The sequence below is a fragment of the Equus asinus genome, chromosome 25, assembly GCF_041296235.1.
Source record: "Equus asinus isolate D_3611 breed Donkey chromosome 25, EquAss-T2T_v2, whole genome shotgun sequence".
NCBI classification, from domain to species: domain Eukaryota; kingdom Metazoa; phylum Chordata; class Mammalia; order Perissodactyla; family Equidae; genus Equus; species Equus asinus.
The window spans coordinates 47,827,819-47,851,080 of record NC_091814.1 but is presented as its reverse complement, the minus strand read 5'-3'; the positions used below and the strand labels follow the sequence as shown (position 1 = coordinate 47,851,080).

General features: G+C 33.6%; 1 protein-coding gene across 7 annotated transcripts in view; it reads left to right on the top strand.

Moving 5' to 3' along the window:
* Positions 1–23,262, top strand: part of RABGAP1L (RAB GTPase activating protein 1 like) — a 668,256-nt gene that overhangs the window by 100,683 nt on the left and 544,311 nt on the right. For all 7 annotated transcript variants that reach the window (XM_070498037.1, XM_070498036.1, XM_070498038.1 and 4 more), the window contains 3 exons: positions 3,573–3,639; positions 9,315–9,417; positions 12,178–12,344. In XM_070498037.1, coding sequence (XP_070354138.1) covers positions 3,573–3,639; positions 9,315–9,417; positions 12,178–12,344 — 337 coding nt within the window. The remainder of the gene's footprint in view (positions 1–3,572; positions 3,640–9,314; positions 9,418–12,177; positions 12,345–23,262) is intronic.

Below are 23,262 nucleotides of genomic sequence, written 5' to 3'. Positions count from 1 at the left end.
TTTAGTTTTTAGAGTTTTTTATATTGTTCTAAAAAACTATGATTGAGTTATAGCTTTTCTTCTTTGTAGTTCTGTTTACCCCTTCTGTCACACTGTCACTTTTTTGTTTTTAGTAACAAAAGTTTAGTAAGAGACAGTGTTCTTGAACGGTTGTTGGTCAGATGCCTGCCTCCTTTCGTTCACCTCCTCCTTTCCTCCCTTCTTAATTTTTATCCATAGTCTTCATGGAGGTATATAGAATTCTAATGATTTGATGGACTAAAAGCAAGAGTAAAAAAAATTAGTTTCCTATTGTAGGACATTAACATATCTTATTTTTCTCACTTTTTTCCGTCAAGTCTACAGCATTGCTAGATAAGCTGAGTTTTGGTGTTTGTATGGATGTTACTTGTTAAAAGCTGTTTAAAGCTCTGTTTTGAGTAAAACAGGTATTATGGAAGGCCAAACTTTTCTTCTTAATAATAGTGGCAGTTATAATAATTTGTAATTGGCAACTGCTCTGTAGTTTACAGTGTACTTTCACCATGAGTTTTTTCACTTCAACTTTACATTAAAACACTGAACATGTAAGCAGGTAATATTTGTATTTCAGAAATGTGGAAAGTGAGACTTTGAAGTGTGTGACTTGCCCAGGATCACACAGGGAATTTATATTCTTTTCTACTGATAGGCAAGGGAGGTGGCAGAGTATAACGTGTACAAGACCACGTGGTTTTGGAGTCATAGACATGGGCTTGAATCCCAGTCCTATAACTTAGTAGCTCTGTAGTTTGGACAAATCACTTCTACTTTCTGAAAAGCAGTTTTATTATTTGTTATATAAAGGTTGTTTTGAAATATAAGTGCAATAGTGTAGTAATGTCTGACTTAAAGTGAAGGTATTCAATAAACGGTAGCTGCTATAATTAATATTATTATTAATATAATAATATCATCATCTCATTCTCAAGAGGTTTGATTTCAAATTTTGGGTTCGGTCAGCTATTTACTATATTTTAAATATTGTTAGGTGTGTCTCCTCTCTGCTTTGTTAGCATTCTGTAACTTACAGCTATCATAGAACTTACCATATCAGCTTGTAATTGGCTGTTTACTATTTTCCTCCCCTACTAAACTCTGAGCTCCTTGAGAAAATAGGTGTGATAGCAGTTTGCTTTCTACATTATTTATAGAGTTAATAAGAGAAGGTCGAACACTTTGAATTCCCCAGTGAAACTCTTATTCTTCACATTAGGTGTTTATGGTACTAATAATATCTATCTAATTACTGACATGTTATTCCTAATAGACCTTGCTTGTCTCCGTAGGAAACCTGATGTGCTTTAATGAAGTATAATTTTGGAAATGACTAATAACTGCTTGATAGAAAAGATTATGCAGTTTTAGTGCTGGAAGAACCCTTGGAGTCCATGTATTATACCTCTCCCATTTTCTAGAAGAGGAAGCAGAGGCCCAAGGGAGTTAGGTGCTTTCTCTAAGGTCACACTGCTGGTTGGTGGCAGGATTTTTTGTTTATAGCCCAGGAGAAGAGCAGTGCTTCAAAAATCATCAAAATAAGATGATATGTGTTGCCATTTAAGGAAAACCTAAACTTCCAAGGCTCCTTTTGCAGTAGAGTTTAACAAAGGAAAATTATATTAAGAAATATAAAATTGTACCCATTTTACCATTTACCTGCAAGTGTTTGACAAATGAAATAATATAAAACTTTAAATTTTCGAAAAGAGCAATAAGAAAGGTAGGGAGGATGCATACTAAACTGTTAGCATTGGTTCCTAAGGGGGCTGAGATTAGAGAGAGAAGTGAGAAGTTATTTTTTCCCTATACACTTTGGTATTCATTAACTTTTTACAATGAGTATATAACAGTTTTGTTGCTGAAAAGCCCCATAATACAGAAAATTGTTCTTAAAAAAACCCATGAGAGATGTAAGCTGAAGCAAAGTATATAGGGAAAGTGAGACAAGTCTTCTGTCCTCACTTTTTAGTTGGAGGGACCAAATTTTATATCTGAAAAAGAATTAACTCTTTTATTCTTGCTTATCAAGAATTTAAGGCAATAGTAGAAGAAATAGTACAATGAATTGCATGGTTAAGTAACATTTAATTAGTATAGACAGTGTTTGTTATAGGAGATCCTAGGAGGGAGATCAGATCTGTGTATAGTAATCATATTAAAATTATGAATATTAGAATATAATTATTTCTGTTGTAGTAGATTATATTTTGTTCACTGGTACAATAATATGTTTGGGAAGTTATCCTCAAAGCTTATCAACTTTGTCTTTGTTACCTATTTGATTGTTTTTGGGTGCCAGTAGGGAGCCTCGGGCAAGGTATCCTCAAGTGCTCACAGGAAGTATATATTGTTTTATCACTTACTCAGCTCTTATTTGGATATGATCAGTCACTTATCTTGTTCATGGAAGAAAAAGCCATGCTACTAGAAAAGTAAACCTTTGGAAAAGAACAAGGATCAGATTGAGTATTGACTGGTGAACTGCCACTATTTTGAAATTTAAAAAATCTTATATTTTTTATTTACATTCTCTACTCCTTGTGTTAAATGTTCTATAGCATATTTTAAAATTTTGGAAAGCTACAATAAAAACAGTCTAGTAAGTGTGGGTATGTGTTGTTGGCAGAGGAACACTTCGGACAGATCACATTGACTCTAGAGTTACAAGACATATTTAATACCCATATGAATTTGAGTAAATTGTTTAACTTCTGTGGACTTTACTTTTCTTACCTATAAAGCAGAATTAACAATAATATCTTGACAAATGTAAAAACATTAGATTTAGCTGAATTTTAGAGCTTATGAAAATTCTTTACAAATAAAGTGGTGGTGTTGATGAGATTCCTAAAGCTTCTTTAGCAGCAGGATGCACAGAATAAAGTAAATAATTAATGGTATATGGTATGTTGGATAATATCTTCACAAATAGCACATTTAGTATTATGTGCTAAATACACATATTTAGCACATATTCATTCAACTCATTACACAGGAGTAATGAGTTTCATATAACTTTAAAACTGAGGGTATAGTATTAACAGGCTGCTCAGAGGACATGACTCTTGAGGGCCAGGGTAATGTTTCTGTTAATCTGGCTTGACGCAGAGAGATAGCACAGTGTCTTATTCTTATTTTTTAAAAAAATCTCGTTTTTTATTTAACTGGATTAGTTGGTCTTGACCTATATGTTTGGAATAATTCTAAGGCAAATAAAATCTCATTTCTACTTACAAACTAATTCGTATTTCACTATTGTATTTTGTTTCGGTCAACAATTTGTGACCATTTTTATCACAGTTTCTGATCATGGTAATCTTTTACATGCAAAAATAAAGATCTGGGAATTTAGATAACTTAGATTTAGTTAACTTCTATGTGCTTTTATTATGTATAATAATGATTTCTTATTTGTGGTATTTTCTCTAAAAAACAATCTATTTGTAAGTACAAAGCTCAAATTGTATAGTTATTATAAAAAGGCTTTTTGCTCACTGGGCTTCTGTATGTTCTTGATACCTTATTTCTCCTTTTTTTCCCCCCAATATTTTCAGATGTTTTGGAATGTTATTAAGCCCAGGTCGAAACGTGAAGAACAGTGACATGCATTTACTGGATATGGTAATGATAATCTTAAGCACCTTAACCAAGTATAGATGATAGTTATTTTATAGTTTTTAAGTATTTTCTATTTTAAAATTTTGTCATGTTGTCAAAATTGTTGCTAACTTTCAGCTGTATGAAAGTAATAATGAAATTTGGAAACCCAAATCTAAAATTATATGTGAGGGAGAGATTTAAGAAAACTTCCACCAAAAAGTCATATGCAAGTTGAAAGCACGTAAAAGGACAATGTTATGACAATGTCCATCTATTTATCTGTTTGACTTCTTAGGAAGATGTCTTTTCTTTGAGCCAAAAATAACAAGTATGTGATTATAACAGGCATATTCAAAGTGAATATGGTGCCTTTCATTTATTTTAATGCACTGTTATTAATTTGATTACTGCGATGGATGCTTTTGTTTTCTCTAAAGGATTTCCCTTTCTGAATTTCTCCTCCTTGATTACCTGTGCTTATTAGCAAAGTATATTTATTGTAGGAATGGTATTTATTTAAGGAATGCCCTTAAAGGTTAATGTATATTTAAGAGTTGGTATTTAATGTAAAAATAGCAAGTCATCTTAACTTTTAAACAGAAATATCTTCTAATATTGCAGTTAAAGAAAACATTTACTTTGTGATTTAGAAATGTTATAGGAAATAGTCAGAGTAAGTATGAAGTTCTTAATTAACTGAGGTTTTTATATTTGGTGATAATAAGTACTACCTGTTTTCTTCCTTTCAACTGTGATTTGCAAATGTGAGTTAAATATCACCAATTATATCAACTTTTTCTTTGAGTTATTTCGCTGTAACATGTTGATTTTCTAGTGGCCACTAGAATGGTTCCACTAGATTGGTACGTTTAACCTTTGTTATGCACTTAATTGTATGCCAAACATTGTGTGAAGTGATGGGGGTGTAGATACATTAAAACATAGCTCCTACCATCTGTGGGTTCATAGTCTTGTGATAGAAACAGACCTTTTAAGTATGTAACCACCGCAATGTGTTAAGTGCTCTCATAGAGCTGGTATAGCTAGCCACAGAAATAGAGAGGAAGCACTGAATGGATAGGTAGTTACATTGAATGTGAAAACAAATTAGCTATTGATCTCTCTCCCTCCCACTCCTCTTTACAATATATCAGTAGTGCATTTTTTACCAAAGGCAAGCCAAAGCATTTTGGAGCCCTGAAAATTTTGTGAAGAGGTAGTTCAGGAACATAAAACTGTTATAAACTCCCAGGTCCTAATTAGTCATGGTCTTTCAGAGTTTAAAAGATTTTAAGATGAATCACTGGCAGAGATTTTTCCATAAAACCTAGTTTAGATTATAGAATTACAGACCTGGCTTGAACTTCTGAGGTCCCTTAGTCTTGTGTGTCTCACTTGCAGTGTGGTCCTTCACCTTTAAGAGTCCATATTAAATCAAAGCCTTGTCAGCACTGAAGCTCCTGGAAAGAGACGTGGGCTTACCTGTACAACAAACAGTTGGTCAGGTGGGAGGGTTTGTGTTTGCAATTATCAGCAGTTGTGATTTGTTGTTACCCAGTGCTGTTAATCTTCATGCTATCTTAATACATGGTTATTGACCTTTGGCTGGACTACATCTAATAAAAAGGAACTCATTGCTTTACAATGATGACTGTGGGACAGTTCTGGTTATTACAGTTATTTCTTTGTAATCACTTGAAATCATGTTCCTTGTAGCTCTGCCTCATTAGTCTTCGTTCTGCTCTCTAGAGCAAGATGTTAATACTTCTGCTTCTTCTATGACCTGTCCAAATATGTGAACAATTTAAAAACAAATTTTACCTTCTTACACTTTATTCTGACAAGTTTTGAAAAAGCATACCATTGTATTTAATTTCAGAATTCGTGCGACTTTTCTGTTTGTCTTGAAAAATTTTTAAACAATGCTGACTTTTCTTCCCTTTGAATATATTCTAACAAGCAAAGTGAATTGAGACTTTCCTATAAATTTATAATTTTTGTTTAATATAAGATCTACATGAAAGAGAAGGTCATACTTATAAATGAAAACGTATTTTTTAGACAAAGAGCCAGATTACTTATATATATTACATATAGTATATAAATAAAATCACATAAAAAATTAGTTAGGTTTTTTGGGAGTACAAATCACAGAGGCTCAATTTTCTTCCAGTAATGGGAATATTTTTGGTGGAGATACTTGTAGTGTAGCAATAAGGGGTTAAGAATTTTGATCCACAGCCATTGATAGCTAGGAAAAACCTAACAGCAAGGTACCAAGGAAGAGCTGAAAACTCAGTAGAGCCAGGTTTCATGGAGTTGGAACACAATTTAAAATTAAAGTCCTAGAGATGCCTTAGAAAGTTTGTGGATCTTTACAGTTAACCATTTATTGACACTAGATCAGTAGCTGGACTCACAGTTAGAAATACATCTTCCTTTGTAATTCAATGCCCTTGTAATATGTATGTATAAAAGCTGAAGTAAAATTTTCATGAAACAATTCTCTTTTTTGGTGAGGAAGATTGGCCCTGAGCTAACATCCATTGCCAATAAGGAAGATTGCCACTCTATTTTGTATGTGGGTCACTGCCACAGCTTGGCTTGATAAGTGGTGTGTAGGTCCGTGCCTGGGATGTGAACCTGCACAGCCTGGGCTGGTGAAGCAGAGCACATGAACTTAACTACTAAGCCACTGGGCCGGCCCCTCATGAAACAATTCTTAATCCTTACATGTTTGATGAACTCTGCTATTTTTTCTTCTCCTTGATTAAAAAGTCTGGTAATAGGGCTGGCCCAGTGGTGTAGTGGTTAAGTTCGTGCACTCCACTTTGGTGGCCTGGGGTTTGCGGGTTCTGTCTTGGACATGGACCTACACATCATGCTGTGGAGGCATCCCACATACAAAATAGAGGAAGATTGGCACAGATATTAGCTCAGGGACAATCTTCCTCAAACAAAAATTCTGTCCATAATCTACTAAATTGATTTTATGATCTGCAAATGGGTTGCAGACTGCTGTTGGGAAGAGAACAGTCTGTCAGCTCCATAAGGTCAGGACTGTTTTGTTTTGTTTTCCTTCCTGGATACGCCCAGGCGTAGAGCGTGGCTCGTAGTAGGCTCACGTTTGCTTAATTTTGCTTAGTATAATGGATGGATTGGCATGAACTTACATTTTTTACTTTTTCTTTGTGTTATCTCCTCTTTGTACTGCCATCTGTTTGCTTTACCCTACTTTCTGTCTACTTGACTTCATAGTTTCAGCTTGTTCATAATTTGACAATTGTTCATTCACAGCTTACTACGTGGTTCTCTGGCCTCTATATTATAGCCTTGCAGACTATGTTCCCATTGAAAGCTGCCATATTCTCTCGCTTTTTCCTGGTTTATTTTCTGAAGAAGAGGCCATCTAGTGGTTCAAGCCTGGCCTAGTTTGGGCAGAGTTTTTTGTTGTCCAGATGTCCCTTACCTGCTGTCCCTATTCTTGTCAGCCCTGTTTGTGTTGGGTTGTGGGGGTGGCACAGAGGAGTCAAGAAGAACTCTTCAGTAAAAAATGTGAAGTATCTTTCTAAAAGGGCTGGGAGCAAACCAGGCCAAGTGATGGAAATGTCTAGTTCAGTAACAACAGTGTCAGACTTGATGGGGAGAAAGTTTTATTGAAGGCTTTTGATGCATAAGATAGTATTACTGTGGTCCTGTGTTGTGAGGACTACAAAGAAATAAAAATATGGTTGTTTTAGTTAGGCTGTTTTGGTTACAACAAACAAAGAATCGCTTAGAACTCCTTAAAGACAAAGGAGGGTATTGATTTTCATGCAGTTGTCCCTAAAGCTGCGAAGTGGTCTCTGCTGTGTGGTCTCTTCCGCCTGCCTTGCCTCCCGCATGGGCTTGCTCTTTCTGTGAGCCTCTTTCTTGCTCAGGCTCCTGCTCTCTTGGACCTCTCTTGCTCTGGTCCCCTTTTCTCTTCTGTACCCTCTTCTCTCTCGCTGTTTCCCTCTCCCTCTCCTTCTCTCTCTGCCTCTTTCTTTCCTTTGCCTCACATTTTCCCTCCCTCCTGCCCCTTCTCTCTCTACTCCCCACTCTCTCTGCTTCTCCCTCCCTGCCTGCCTGCCTCCCAGTATCAGCCTTTGTTTTTTGATTGCATGATTAATGATATTTAAGGATTTTTGTGTTTGCTTTCTCTGTATCTTTATTACCTCTTAGCAGTTTTCTAATATGCTGCTGTTCTTTATATACTTTTCCTTACTTTATAATTTCTGTTATAACTTCATTTTATGTGTCGCCTGTCATCCCCTGACTTCCTATCAAAACCTTTAGCTCCACCACTGGCTGCCCACTTTCCTTGGTATTTGTTAATTGAAAGAAAGAATTTGATCGGTCTAGCTTTTCTTTTTGGACTCAAGCATAGTACAAGCTCTTGTTTAGAAATGGATTGGTGTTTTTTTGGTCAGATGCCCATTCTTCTTCTGAATGGGTGTTTAATTAGAGGGGAGAGAGAGGGCAGACATGTAGAGAGAGAGAGAGAGAGAGAGAGAGAGAGAGAATGAATGAATGAATATGAACATATGAGTGTGTTGGAGGTGCTGAGTGGGTTTTCTTTACATGGCCTTGAGTGTTCTTCATCTCTGGAATAGAGTCCCTGCACTTAAGCTTTACAGTCTGATTAGTGAAATAACAGCAGTACACTAGAAAAATATATATAGTAATTACCAAATGACTGAAATCATTTTATTGCAATTCAGAGAAGTGAGGGTAATAGAGGAAAAAAGCTTTTCTTTTTGTTTTAGTCTGACCCTTTTAGCACTCTCTCGTCATAATATGAGGCAATTGGTACAGAAAATTGAAAGTACTGTAGATAACTTTCTTTTGTGTATGCACATATTTGTATGTTGTGTGCTGTTCTTCCCTTGGACAACCTCTAGCCTCTTGTCACCACACACATACGTGTACACAACTATTTGGGGGCTTGCTTTCACCGTAGGAGTAGCTGGCTTAGGAACTGGCTTGGTAAAAGTCTTAAAGAGTGGGGGAAATGAAGAGGAAGGGGAGAAGGAGAGAAGGGAAGAAGGAGGGAGTAAGTATAAGGGTAAAGGGAGATAGTTAATAAATTTGGGTGTTGATTACAAACCAATATTAGTCTCCTAATATTGATTCATGATTATAAGAAAGTGTACAAATATCTGACATACAGATAATAGAAAAGTATTAACTTTAAAGGTATTTATTATGACAAAGTAAATTAATATTTTTAGAATATATTAAAAATTAGAACATTAAAAAAAAGTACTAATTTCTTGTGATTAGCTATTAATTCAGTTTATCTTTAGTGAAATCTGTGGTTTTAATAGAAACTATGTACATCCTTGTATGTGTAAGTATAGGCAATTTTGACCCAGCCTAACATCAAGCTAAATATAACTTTATAGCAATATTATGTTTTTGTGATTCAGCAGTATACCTCTTTTATCCAGGAGGTACATGTCTCTAAATAGAAACTCTGTTTGAAGAAAGCTGTAAGAGAATTTAATATTTAAAGAAATGCTCTGTAGGGTGAAAAAATCTTACAAAGAAAATAAATCCCGTTTGATTGTAAATCCAAATTTTAATAAATTGGATTGCTTAAAATAAGATATAATTTAAAACAATGATTTTCTTGATGTATATATTCTCAGTGATTCCTGTTTGAACTTCTACAGGAATCCATGGGAAAGAGCTATGATGGGAGAGCTTACGTTATCACCGGCATGTGGAATCCCAATGCACCAATATTTCTAGCACTTAATGAAGAAACCCCAAAAGGTGAATTTTCTTAAAAGATTCCTTATTATTTGCTTTAAATTTTACATTATTGACAATGTTATTTTGTTGTGTTTTAAAAAAATTCTAGTGCTCATTTAAAATGGAGTTGTTCTTTTTTTGAAGTTCGTTTTCATACTTTATGCATCTACGGGGAAAACCTCAACTATTCAAAAGAATACCCCCCGCCCCCCCCCCCCAAAGATAAGTGAATTAGTTCTGTTAGATTATGTAGAAAGTATTTGGGCTTGTGTCTCATGTGTCATTATAGAGTTGTTTTATTTGGGGGGAAATGATGGAAAAATATGAAGGAAATGATGAAAGCAAATTCTGGAATTTTGCATATCTTTAATAAATATTTTAACTTTTTAAATTATGTTATAGATTATTTATGCTTTTTCAGTTATTAATTATTTGTACCAGTTTTTTGACCTTTGGGATCTTAATAATGCATATTAAGGATTTCATTTGTGGCAAACACTTTTTTCCTAGTTGTTTACTTTTTTGTTTTGTTTAACATGTCTAGTGTTGAACAGAATTTGTAAATGGTAAATGGTCACATTTGTCATTTTTCCCATTGTGTTTATTTTTATTTCTACTTTATCCAGATAGCTGTTAATTGCCTATGTTTTTTGCCCCTTCACCATCTGCCTTTAACTAAAATTTAAAATTTCACCAAATGATTTATAATCTTACACTAAATGCTTTACTGTCATGCAACCGATAATTTATATTGAGAAAATAATGGATCAGTTTGTTTGATCTTTAGTCTTGCATTCGTTAGTTTATGCCACAGTAGACTTTTGGTTAAAAACAGGAGCATTAGTGAATACTGATATAGAAATATGATATATTAATGAAGAACCTTAAAACAATAATTATTCTCAAATTTCCTTAGAGTATTTACCAGTGCCATAAATTGCATGCATTTGATCACATATTGAGCTGTCTATTTCCAAATGAGGGCTAAAAAGAGAGAAAAATAATGATGATTATATAAAATTTAGCTTTTCATATATTAGGAATAAATAATATTTACACCCACAGTTTGTTATTTCTGGACACAGGCTTATAAATACCAACTTGTAAACTTCTTTTCTTATAATTTTTCAGAAAGAAAACACAAAAATGAGAAAAATAAGCTGGTTGATAATTTTGAAGAATAGAGTATTGGAATTTCAAAAAATAAGTTTATGAAAGCAGTTTTTATTTTTTTAAATGTAATATACAGTTCAGTTTCATTTCGTATTTTAATACACATTTGGTCCTCAAATAAAAGACAATATATCCTAAAATTTGTTCTATTAAAAATAAACTTTATGTAGTACTATATTACAGTAATCTTCTGAGCCAAAGATAATGTATTTTAAGTTTAAAATCCTTTCGTATGCCACACAAAAGTATTCACCTGATTTCTAAAATTTCCAAATGGTGCTCTTGAGATTATAAATTACACAGAGGATTCATGAATCATAGTTTGGTTTTTACAGAAGATGATGAGGCCCTGAGAAATGTCTTGGATCTTTTCATTACACCAATTTATGAATTATATTCAATGTTTTGTATTATTCTCTCTTACTCCTCTACATTACTTCTCTTAGACTTTAAGGTCTTCTGCTTCAAGTACAATGTCTAGAGAATCCTAGTTTCTGTTGAATTGACAGATTGAATGCTGTATTTAGTAAGAATGTAATACAGTTTTTGTTGAATTTGATGATATTAATAAAAGTGTAGTTGATGAGTATAAATATTGTATAATGTTTTAAAAAAAACTATTGATGGTTTCTTCTAGTGGTGGGCTTGGTTATTTGATCTTTAACTGAGAACTGAAAATGGTGGGCAAAATAAATTTTAAAAATATTTTAAAGTAACGAAGAAATGACAAAATGGTATGGAATAACCAACCCACAGGTTCAAAAACCTCAATGAATCTCAAGCCATGTAAATAAAATGAAATACATATTTCAATCTATCATTGTGAAACTGAAGAAAACCAGTTGACATGGGCCTAGAAGATTCTAGATTCAAATTAACGAAAAGCTGTGGCCTAGTAAATATTTAAAATAGTAATAACTGAAAATTTGAATGATAACACTATTCTGTTGTCCAAAAGCACTTGCCAGGACTCTGAGATATATGTATGTCTCAGCACAGAACTATTTCATTAGAGCTTTGATCAGTGATTTTCCTGAGGGTAAATTTTTATTGTGGACAGTACGAGTGCTGACAAATCTCCAGGGACTTCACTTAAAGCATATAACATTGAAAAATTCATTTTAATAACGTTTTCCTATACAGTTTAACATAGTGAAAGTTGAGCATCTCTTCTGATTTTATGATCTTTCCCAAGCAACTCATCAAACAAACATAATTTCCAGTATCTTTTATAAGATGAAAGGGAAAATCTTAGTGATTTTCCAGAGGTTTTCTGGGAAATCTGAAAGATAGTTTTAGTGTAAAAGACATCTTGAAAATTTTATTTTACTTATTTTTTATATTAAGGACCTGATTTTGGGAAGGAAAAATTAAAATTCTCAGAGGAGATTGGACACTTGATTAAGATAGGATCATGTGTGTTGAGAAACATACTTGGAATACTTGGTTACCTGTTTAAGCCAAGTGACAATAAAACGTTTAAAGTTAAACATAGACCATAACATGATTGTGAAGAACTTTAGTTCTTTCATAAGTGGGAAAACTTTGTTCCTTAAATAATTAAGGAATAATAAAGCCAACGTAAAACACAGAACCCTTGTACTACAGATAAGCGAGTGTACATGACGGTGGCAGTGGATATGGTGGTCACGGAGGTGGTGGAACCTGTCCGCTTTCTCCTGGAGACAGTAGTACGTGTGTACCCTGCAAATGAGCGATTTTGGTATTTCAGCCGAAAGACTTTCACGGAGACATTCTTCATGAGGTTGAAACAGGTAGGACCTTTTGTTCTTTTCACATAACAATATATATATATTTTTCTACCATTCTCTTTTAATGCCAAGATATTTCTTTAAGTAGCAATAAAAAGCAATAAAATTCCTCAAATAATCAAATGATATGTTGAGTCAGCCACTAGAGTATTTGAAAAATCCACATCTATGTAATGTAAGTTAAAAAAAAAACAGCTTGTGTAATAAATTATGTAATTTTGTTTTTAGAGACCTGTAATGTGTGCCTATAAAGTGTCAACATACTTAATAGAAATATTGATTCTACATCTAAAACAACTTTTCTTCTTTTTACATACAATTATTTAAAACCAAAAAGACAGAGCACAGAAATATCATATCTTTGTAAAGTTATAATGAAAAATTTTCAAGTATACCTAATTGTCATAGTTATTTCTATCTATAATATATGAATATATTGTTTGACTTGTCAGTAAGGTTATAAAATTATTTTAATATTAAATAAGCAAAATTAGGGTTTCTATCACATCCCTAAATTAGGCAGTGTTAGTAGGTAATAATTTAATAAATACATAATTTTGTTTTGTAGTGTTCCTGAAAAAGGTAACAGTGAAAAATAATTTGAATTCTAATAGTGTCTGTTTTGTGAAATCAGGGTAAAATGCTCTATTTGAATAATGGAAATCCTTCATATACTGTTTAGTACTCCCACTCTCCCAAGCTTAAGATGCTTGCTGATTTATATACTATAATATGCAAAATGTAAAAGCAAGCATTGGCACAGTGAACAAATACAGAAGCCACTTATCCATATAAAAAATCTTGTCATATAAAATAACTCAGGATTCATAAACTAGATGCTTGAAATTATTGTGGTTTTCATCTTTCATAAAATTATTAGAGCTGTGGTTTGACACAATTTTTATTACTGTATAGACTATTTTCTGTAGCATATTCTAATGAAGATTATATGAAAAATATTCAAAATTTTAGTCTCCTGGGAATGTTTTCATATATTATTATGAGATATTTTCCTCCTTCCCCTCTTTTCTTCTTTTCTTTCCTTTTTTTTAGTAGCTTAATTGTTGTGACTATCAATTCATTTGTCATTTTGAGCCAAAGGATTACTCAGAGTTGCGTAAGAGTGAATAAAGGAGCTGTATAGAGAGTGGTTGTCATTCTTTTAGTGACAATTAATAGATTATTGTGATGTGAACGCTTCCTCCTTGAGACCTAAGAAGTTAACTTTTTGCCAAAAAAATTAGCTTTCCCCTATATATATATGGCAAGAGAAACAAGAGTGCTAGAATTTATAGATTTATGTTTCTAAAATATATATTAGAGTGGATTTTTATTATGAAAGGTTATTTTCATCTTTTTAAAACTGCTGATGTTGAGTGACTGAGTGTTAAGTACTATGAGAATTTTCTTAGTAGTAAAACATTAAAAATACTACATGAGGCCATTTCATAGGAATTAAAAAAATTAAATTAGATTCAGTTGTAGTATTTAGCTCTACTAAATATGAGACTGATTTAAATGAGTATCAAATATGATGAAGATGGTTTCTAATTTTAGTGGTATAATCCATGTTCAAGAAAAAGTGTGGAAAGCTATGGAAAATGGGTTGTTGACTGGTTTACGTATAAAGACATACCTGCCCTGAGCAGAAATAACAAAATATGAAAATACTGAAATCTAGAGAAGTTAAATGAATTATCAAAATTTATATGGATAATTATCGCAAAAGTATTGATTTCAAGCATCTCTTCTTGTGCTTATTGTTCTTTTATATATATTTATTATAAAATATCCAAATTTTTTGCCCACTTTTTGTCTTCTTGAGTTGTAAGAGTTATTTATATATTCTGAATGTTTTTTGCCAGATACATGTATTCTAAATATTGCCCCCCAACAATGGCTTACCTTTTTGTTTGCTTAACAATGCCTTTTGAAGAGCTAAAATTTTTAGTTTTGATTATCATATTTATCAACATTTTATTATTTGTGCTTTTTGTGTCGCATCTAACAAATTTTTGCCTACCTCAAGATTGTGAAGGTGCTCTCATGTTTTTTTCTAGAGTTTTTATAGTTTTCAGCCTTATGATCCATTTTGAGTTAATTTTTATGTATGGCATGAAATAAGGCTCAAGGTCCTCGTCCCATCTCTCTCTCATATAGATATACAGTTGTTCCATCATTATTTATTGAAAAGACGGTCTTTTATCTATTGAATTATCTTGTCACCTTTGTCTGAAATTAATTGACCATAGATTTGTAGGTCTGTTTCCTGAACAGAGTGGTATTCTGTTCCATTGATCTTTAGGTCTGTTCTTATACTGATACCACACAGTCCTGATCACTATAACTTTATAGTATATTTTAAAATCTGGTGTCATAAATGTTTCAACCTTTTTCTTTTTCAAAATTGTTTTGTCTGTTCCATGTTCTTTGCATTTTCATTTGGATTTTAGGATTAGTTGTCACTTTGTAGAAAAACGTCTGCCCAGATTTGGATTGAGGTTGCCTTGTATCTGTATATCACTTTGGGAAGAGTTACCATCTCAACAACATGGAGTCCTCTAGTCAGTGAATATGGCATATCTCATGGTATTTCATTCCATTTATTTAGCTCTTCTTTAGTTTCTCTCAGTAATGTTATGTCGTTTTCAGTATATGAGTTTCACACATATTTTGTTAAATTTATCTCTATTCCATGTTTTTGTACAGCTAAAAATTGTATTTTAAGAAATTTTAGTTTTTGATTGTTCACTGCTGGAATATAAATTAACATTTGATTTTTGTATATTGACTTTATTTTCTGCAACCTTGCTAATAAGTTCACTTATTAGTTTTTATAGATCCCTTAGGGTTGACCATATACATGATCATGTTGTCAATATATAAAGACAGTTTGTTTTCCAATCTTTGTTTCCAGTCTGAATGCTTTAATTTCTTTTTCTTGCCTTGCTGAGTTTGTTTTCCCATGAACAGTGTTAGATTTTTATCAAATGTTTTTTCTGCATGTATTGAAGTTTTCGCTTATTTTCCCATTATTATGTTGAATGACATTCATTGATTTTTTTTCAAATGTTAAGCCAACCTTTCTTTCTTTAGGTTAAGCCCCACTTGTCCTAATACCATGATGGTATTCTTTTTATATGTCAGTCATGAAAATATTCCTTTTATATATAGCTAGATTTGAATTAGTAATATTTTATTAATTATTTTTTTTGTCTATTTTCATGAAGGTTATTGGTCTGTAGTTTTCTTGTAATGTCTTTGTCAGGTTTTAGTGTTAGTGTAATATTGTCCTCATGAAATAAATTAGAAGTTGTTTCTTCTATTTGCTTGAGGAATTTATCTGAGATTATATTATTTCTTCCTTAAATGTTGGATAGAATTCACCATGAAACCATCTGGGCCTGTAGTTTACTTTGTGGGGAAGCTTTTAGTTATGAATTTAATTTCTTTAGTAGATATCATGTTTTGTTTATTGTTTTTATTTATTCTTCAACGATTGTTGGTGATTTGTATCTTTCAAGGAATTTTCCATTTAATCAAGAATATTTAATTTACTGCTTAAAATATTGCCTTCTTTTCTCTTTTCTTTTCTTTTCTTTTCTTTTCTATGTCTTTAGATCTGTAGGGTCTGCTTTTATTCCTGATATTGGTAATTTATGTTTTCTCTCTCGTTTTTTTTTAGTCAGCTTAGATAGAGGTTTATTAATTTTATTGACTTTTTTCCCACCCCAAAGAACCAGATTTTGAGTTCATTGATTTCCCTGTTGTTTTTCTGTTTCTCTTATGTTGATTCCTTTTTTTTTTTTTTTTTTGAGGATGATTAGCCCTGAGCTAACATCTGCTGCCAATCCTCCTCTTTTTGCTGAGGACGACTGGCCCTGAGCTAACATCTGTGCCCATCTTCCTCTGCTTTATATGTGGGATGCCTTCCACAGCATGGCTTGACAAGTGGTGCCATGTCTGCACTCAGGATCCAAACCAGCGAACTCTGGGCCGCCGAAGTGGAATGTGTGAACTTAACCTCTGCACTACTGGGCCAGGCCCTATTGATTCCTTTTGTTTTCTGTGTTATTTCCTTCTTTTTTTTTCTGCTTTGGATTTAACTTGTTTTTCTTTTTCTAGTTTCTTCATGTGAAGATTGTCAGTGCTTTTTTTTCTAATGCCTTTTCATTTTTAAGGTTATAACTTTCCCTTTAACAACTGCTTTACCTGCACCTTTAAAACTTGATATTTTATATATTTGTTTGATTTGAAATATTTTCCAATTTCTTGTGTTATTTCTTCTGTAATGTATGGGTTGTTTAGAAGTGTATTGTTTAATTTCCAACTACTTGTGAATTTTCCAGATATCTTTCTACTATTGATTTCTAATTTTGTTTCATTTTGATCAGAGAACATCTCTGTGTGATTTGAATCCTTTTAAGTTGTTGAGACTTACTTTATGACCCAGTATATGACCTATCTTGGTGAATGTTCTAAGAGTACTTGTAATGTGTATTCTGCAGTTGTGTTGAGTGGGGTGTTCTGTAAATGTCAATTATGTTAAATTCTATGATAAGGTTTCTCTGTGATCTCTACTCAGTACTCTGTATATTCATTGAGATCTCTCTCTTTTTGTTGGAAGGAACAACAACAACTTCTAGGACTATTACTATAAGTAGTAGTAGAGTTTACTACATGCTGTACATTCTTCTAAGCATTTTGCATGGATTAACCTATGTTATCCTCAGTGTGACTCTATTGAGGTATAGATACCATTATTATCCCCATTTTTCAGATAAGCAGTTAGGCAGTGGAAGGTTATTAGGTCATACACCAGGAATTAAAACCCAAGTAGTTTCGCCTTAAAACTTATCTTTGTGAATGTTTATACGAAATGGAAAATATGCTAGTTGTAGCATTAAAATTGGGATTTTTTTTTCCCTGAAAACTTTTCCATATGAGTACTGGTCATTTTTGCTGTATTTCACTTCAACTTGTCTTTTCTTTACTTGCATCGTCTTTGACTGTTGACATCACTAATTACTTTAGATATACAATATGTGAAGAGTTTATAAAGTAAATCTAAGAACTTGTAATATTTGAAACATTGGCAGTGTACCTACTGTTACTCCTCTAAGAATACAGGCTCTTAGCTGCTGAGGTTCAGTGATGCTGATCTGGGAAGAGTGCTCTGCTTGTATGGAGTCATTAACTGCTTGCCGAAAAGATTCCCTGCTCCAAAAGCATTTCTAAGACTAATGAACATCTGGTATTTTACATTAGATGCTGATTTCTCTGCCTTAAAGCTTTGCTACCTGTTAAAAACGTCAATATCCCCAGGAAATAGACCTTAGTAACTTGGACCAGTCGTGTTGTCTTCATTGTTAATGAGTTAATAAAATTCTTTTCTTAGGCTAGGTTTTATTAGGGGTCAAGATTAAGAAATTAGGAGCATTCCTGCTTGATTCCTTACTAAATTGAGGAGGGAGGGCCAAAAGTCTGTACCACTTATTTTATAGTTTTGCTGAGATGCCAGTATTCATTTTAGAAATTACTTTTAGTGCTTAGTGTAGTTTATTAAACATTTATTGAGTGCCTACAACATGATAGGCATTGTGCTAGGTGTTGAGGATACATGAATGAATAATATATACTCTCTGTCTTTAAGGAGTGAAGAATGTAGTGGTAAAACTATTATACTACTAGGTCATACATGCAACGGGAGAAGTATATGCAAAGTGCAGAAGTGGTACTCACTAATCACATTTACCACTTGGATTGAAGTCAGACTCCCTAAAGTTGTATCCCAGCTTACCATTTCCTAGATGTTTAACCTTAGGTAAGATACTCCTCGTCTCTGAAATGGGGATTTTTATTATACCACCTCATAGAACTGTTAAAAGAAAACCCTGTTTCCGAGACCACTATTCAAACCACTTTAGTTCTGACACCAGATTGGTGGGTGTTTTTTGCATACTAATCAGTTCTCCAGATCTGGACACCAACTAGATATTCTACAATTCAATTATGACACTAACTACCTGGAGTTAGCGCAGACCCCATAGGTTAAGGGCTCAGTCCCACAAGACTATCTCCTGCCCCCACTCAGGAACCAATCTCAAGTCCAGTCCTTGTCGCCTGTGCTTCAGATCAATCGGCTATAAAATGGCTATAAATTGGCTATAAGTCGGCTATAAATCATCACAACCCCCTCCTCAGTTTTGATAATTTGCTAGAATGGCTCACAGAACTGAAGGAAACAGTTTACTTAGTAGATTAATTGTTTATTATAAAAGGATACAACTCAGAAACAGCCAGTTGGAAGATATGTATAGGAGACATATCTTCTCCAGGCCTGCCACCCTCCCAGCATCTCCACGTGTTTGCCAACCCAGAAGCTGTCTGAACCCCTTCATGTAGGGTTTTTTATGGAAGCTTCTTTATGTCGGCACAATTGATTAAATCCATTGGTCATTAGTGATTAACCCAAGTACCAACCCTTTTCCCCTCCCTGGAGTTTGGCAGATGGGGATGAGAATTCCAACCCTCTAATCATATGGTTGATTTCCCTGACATCCAGCCCCCATCATTAAGGGCTTTCTAAAAGTCACCTCATTAACTTAAATTCAGGTGTGGTTGAAAGGGACTTGTAATGAATAAGAGAAGATACTTTTTTCCCCTTTATTGTTCTGGAACTATTTCAGAAACTGGGGACAAAAACCAAATATTATAACAAAAGTTGTTCCTTTCACCTTTATCGTATGGAACTGTTTCAGGAACCAGGATGAAGACCAAAATGTGTTTTTCTTATTATATCACAATATCACACTTGTCATGATGAATAAATATGAATTCATGTCAGGCCCTTTAGAACAGTGCTTGTCACCTGGTAAATGCTCAATAAATGTTAGTTAGCTATTATTGTTATTATTAATGGTAACTGACTACTTGTTTGTCTTCTATCTAGTCTATGTTCTTTTTGGGCAGAGTCCTTTTTGTCTTCAGTCTAAAATGAATGAGTGAATGAATTAATAAATGAATAATTCTGGTAGAAAGGTCAGGCTTTTGAAGTGTGACAAGGCACAGTGTGTCAATCAGAGACAATAGTTGAGTAAATTCATGAAATTAGATATTGATGAAGCATCAGTGGATATGGTGGGTAATTACTCTAAGTAGGTCATTACCATGTTTAGGAATTTAGAGACTTTATCCTCAGGCTGGGAGAATTTTAAGCTTTAAATGACACAAAATTTATACTTGAGAAAGGTCACTCTGACAGCATGAAAATGATGTTGATACTGGAGGCAAGAAATAGGAAGTAAGAAGGCTATTGTGGCCAAGATGAGAAATGATGGTGGCCTGAAGAAAGGCTGTTGTGGTGGGGATAGTAGAAAAGATGAATTTGAGAGACATTAGGGAAGTGAAAATCAACAAGATTTGGTGTTTGATTTGATGTGAGGTTGAGGGAAAACAAGGAGGCTAGGATTACTTCCAGGTGTTTTTTGATCCTCTTGATTGAGAAAAATTTTGAGGCTTATAATGAAAGCTAGTGGAGTTTCAGATATGCTGAATTTAATGTTCCTGTGGGACTCCCAGGTTTAGTAAGCAGTTGAGTATTTGTATCCTAAGCTTGGGAAATAAAGATTTTTAGGAGTGGTTAATACTTGAGAAATGTGAATAGGAGTAGATAAAATCACCCATAGTTCAAGTGTTGAATGAGGAGTGAAGAGGGCTAAGCACGTATCCTTGGGAAATACAGACATTTAAAAGATGGGCAGAAGAGGAGAATTGAGTCAAGTGAATGTAAAAGAGTAAGCACAGATCTAGGCGTAAAATCACAAGAGCATGAGTTCAGGAGAGGCGAGAGAGGAAATTATTTCCAGTAGGAGAGAGTGTCTGCAGCATCAATTACTGCAGGGAGGTTAATGAGGAATTTGATCGGTAAATGAGAGACAGTGATTTTGGACTCCAAGACTTGGACAATTTCAGAGAAGTATTGGGGCAGAAGTCAGACTGCAGTTGATTGAGGCCCCCCGCTCCCCTGTGCAACCGGGGACAAAGAGATGCTGGGTACAAATCCAAAGTATTAGGGTACATTTTACTTATATGTAAAATCAGACTTTTGAGAAAATTCAATCTCTCTATTTTTCCTGGGTTTGGAAGCCAAACCCTTCTGCTAAGGATACTAGTGAGTGAGCACCTTACCAAGCATGGAATCAAGTGCTGAAAACCTTTTGTTGCCAACGTTTAGAGGAATGGCATAGCGGATATTTTAAAAGTAAACTAATTTCTTTCTGCTGAAATGGTATAGTTAAGAAATTATGTACAAACTTGCAACTAGTAGACAAAAAAGTTCTGGAGATCCAATTCATAGTGTAGTGATTATAGTTATAATCAAGCATTATAAACTTTGAAGTTGCTAAGAGACTGGATCATAAAAGTTCTCACCACAAAAAAAAAAAAGGTAATTTTGTGAGGTGATAGATGTGTTAGCCAATGCTACAGTGGTAATCATATTGTATTATATAAATGTATCAAATCAACACATTGTACACCTTATACAATGTTAGATGTCAACTATATCTCAATAAAAAAAGAAATTATGCATCACTTGATATTATCTTTTTCTTTTTTAATTTATGGAAGGACTTCCAAAAAAACTGAAAACAAAATTAGAATTTTGGAAAGTTGTCTTGCTTCAAATTTCATGTGCTTATCAAGTCAGTTCAAGGTGGTTTTCTTTTCTTTTCTTTTTTTTTTGAGGAAGATTAGCCCTGAGCTAACTGCTGCCAATCCTCCTCTTTTTGCTGAGGAACACTGGCCCTGAGCTAACATCTCTGCCCATCTTTCTCCACTTCATATGTGGGGCGCCTACCACAGTATGGCTTGCCAAGCGGTGCCATGTCTGCACCTGGGATCTGAACCAGTGAACCCCCGGCTGCTGAAGCGGAACGTGTGCACTTAACTGCTGTGCCACCGGGCCGGACCCTCAAAGTGGTTTTCTAAGTGACAGTTTTAAAGTACCCCAAAATAAAATTCATGTTGGAGATACTCATGACTTACTTAAACTCAAGTTTAAATAAAACTGTGTTAAATAGTGACATCAGCTATTGCTACTCTAATATATTGCTTAAGAAATAATTAAGTGAACTATTATGTTTTCCTTTTCCTATTACTGAAAATAAATACTGCACATCCCATCATCCATAAGGTGTTTACTGGCAAGATTCTTTGTTAGGAAACTGATTGGAATACAGTCTTTATAGTAATGTTTTTGTTTTGCTTTGTTTTATAATTTGTAAAATCATAGAATAATTTTATATTCTGCTGGTGGTGTTTAGCCTAAAGGACTATAAGACACTGGGAACATTTAAGTGCTACCTCATCAAATTTGCTCTGTATTGTAGTATAAAGTGTGTCTTATCATGGACCTATATCAAAGGAAAGAAAATTGAATAAAGTAGTATTTCCTTCTGAGTACTGAAATGAAAATCAGTGGTTTATTATATGCCTTCATTGCAAACTTGAGGAATTATTGGTTGAGTGAAAAGGATTGATTCTGAAATATTAGCATTTGAAAATTTGAAATTGTAAGCCAGAAAGGAGAGAATCCTTGCTTACATATGCTCATTAGCAATATGTTTAAAATTTGTTTGTTAAGCAAAGCAAGATGTCAAGCACAATGACTTGGGATCCTTTCATTAGGTATTAGCATTCCTCTCCCTTGTTTTGCTTCTGTGGAGTTTAAGAAAGCATTGCCAAGTGGCCTATGAATGAGGAATAGTCCTCTTGTCTAATAACTTGTATTCTTTTACTGTGTGGAAAATTTAACAAATAAAAATAAAAGGCTTATCACCTCCTGGAGAGTAATGTGACAATGAGAGCTACTTGAGTATGATGGGGAAGTAGCAACATAATTGATAGATAATAATGAAATTTTGCTTATTTCATAGTCAGATGTACTTTCTTTAGGTCCAGATAATATTCTTGCATTTAAGACTATGATGTTACTCTTAAAACACTACTTGTTCAAATTTTGAAATGAAATGATTTCCTATGAACAGAGATAACTGCTTTTGTTCACAATAATGGTGTGCAACATTCTTAGCTGTGTTGTTCCTCATAAAAATGTTTTCTACTTTGTGCTGGTGCCAAAATGTAGTAAAAATTGATAACAGCGAAGTTATTTTAGGCATAAAAGAGTGGAAGCATATGCAGATAGGAGCTTGGAAAATGCAACACTTACTTCAGTGAACTCAATGATCTTTTATTTCATAATTAGGCATATATGAGGATAGAAATTTTCAGGAAAAATAGGAGCAGATTTTAGATGATTAGATGAAGTTATTGTAAAAGAGAGTTCAATTGTCCCTTGAGTTCTTGCTTATTTTGGGAATGTGTGATAAACAACAAAGAACAATTTGAGGCAGTTTTTTAAGGGGAAAAAACCACGTTATGAAGAAAGAAATGCTTATATAATATTTATTTTAAATATAATCTTAAGAAATGTTATTTACATTAGCTTAGTCTAGGAAATGCAGAGTGTTTTGAGGCCAGCACAGCATATTTTAATGCAGATTGACATTTCTTGAGATACAAAGCGTATGTTGTAGAATTAGTAAGATTTAAATAATTTAAATAATTTCAATTACCATATCTGATTACCATGATGAACAAATTTTCTGAAAAAATTGTTGCAGCTTATGATGAAGATTTTTAAACTGTAATAATAATAAAAAATTATGTTGTGTTTAGTTATTGGAACATCTGGCCTGAAAGACATAATGAATTTTATATTTGATTGAAAAGAAATCACCTACTCCTGTATAGATATGTAATGTGTATCATGTATTTTAGATTTAGTATATGAAATAAGTGTTTGGAACTTGTATGTGAAATAGATATGTTAGATGAGGCTTGTTCTCAAAAGATAATA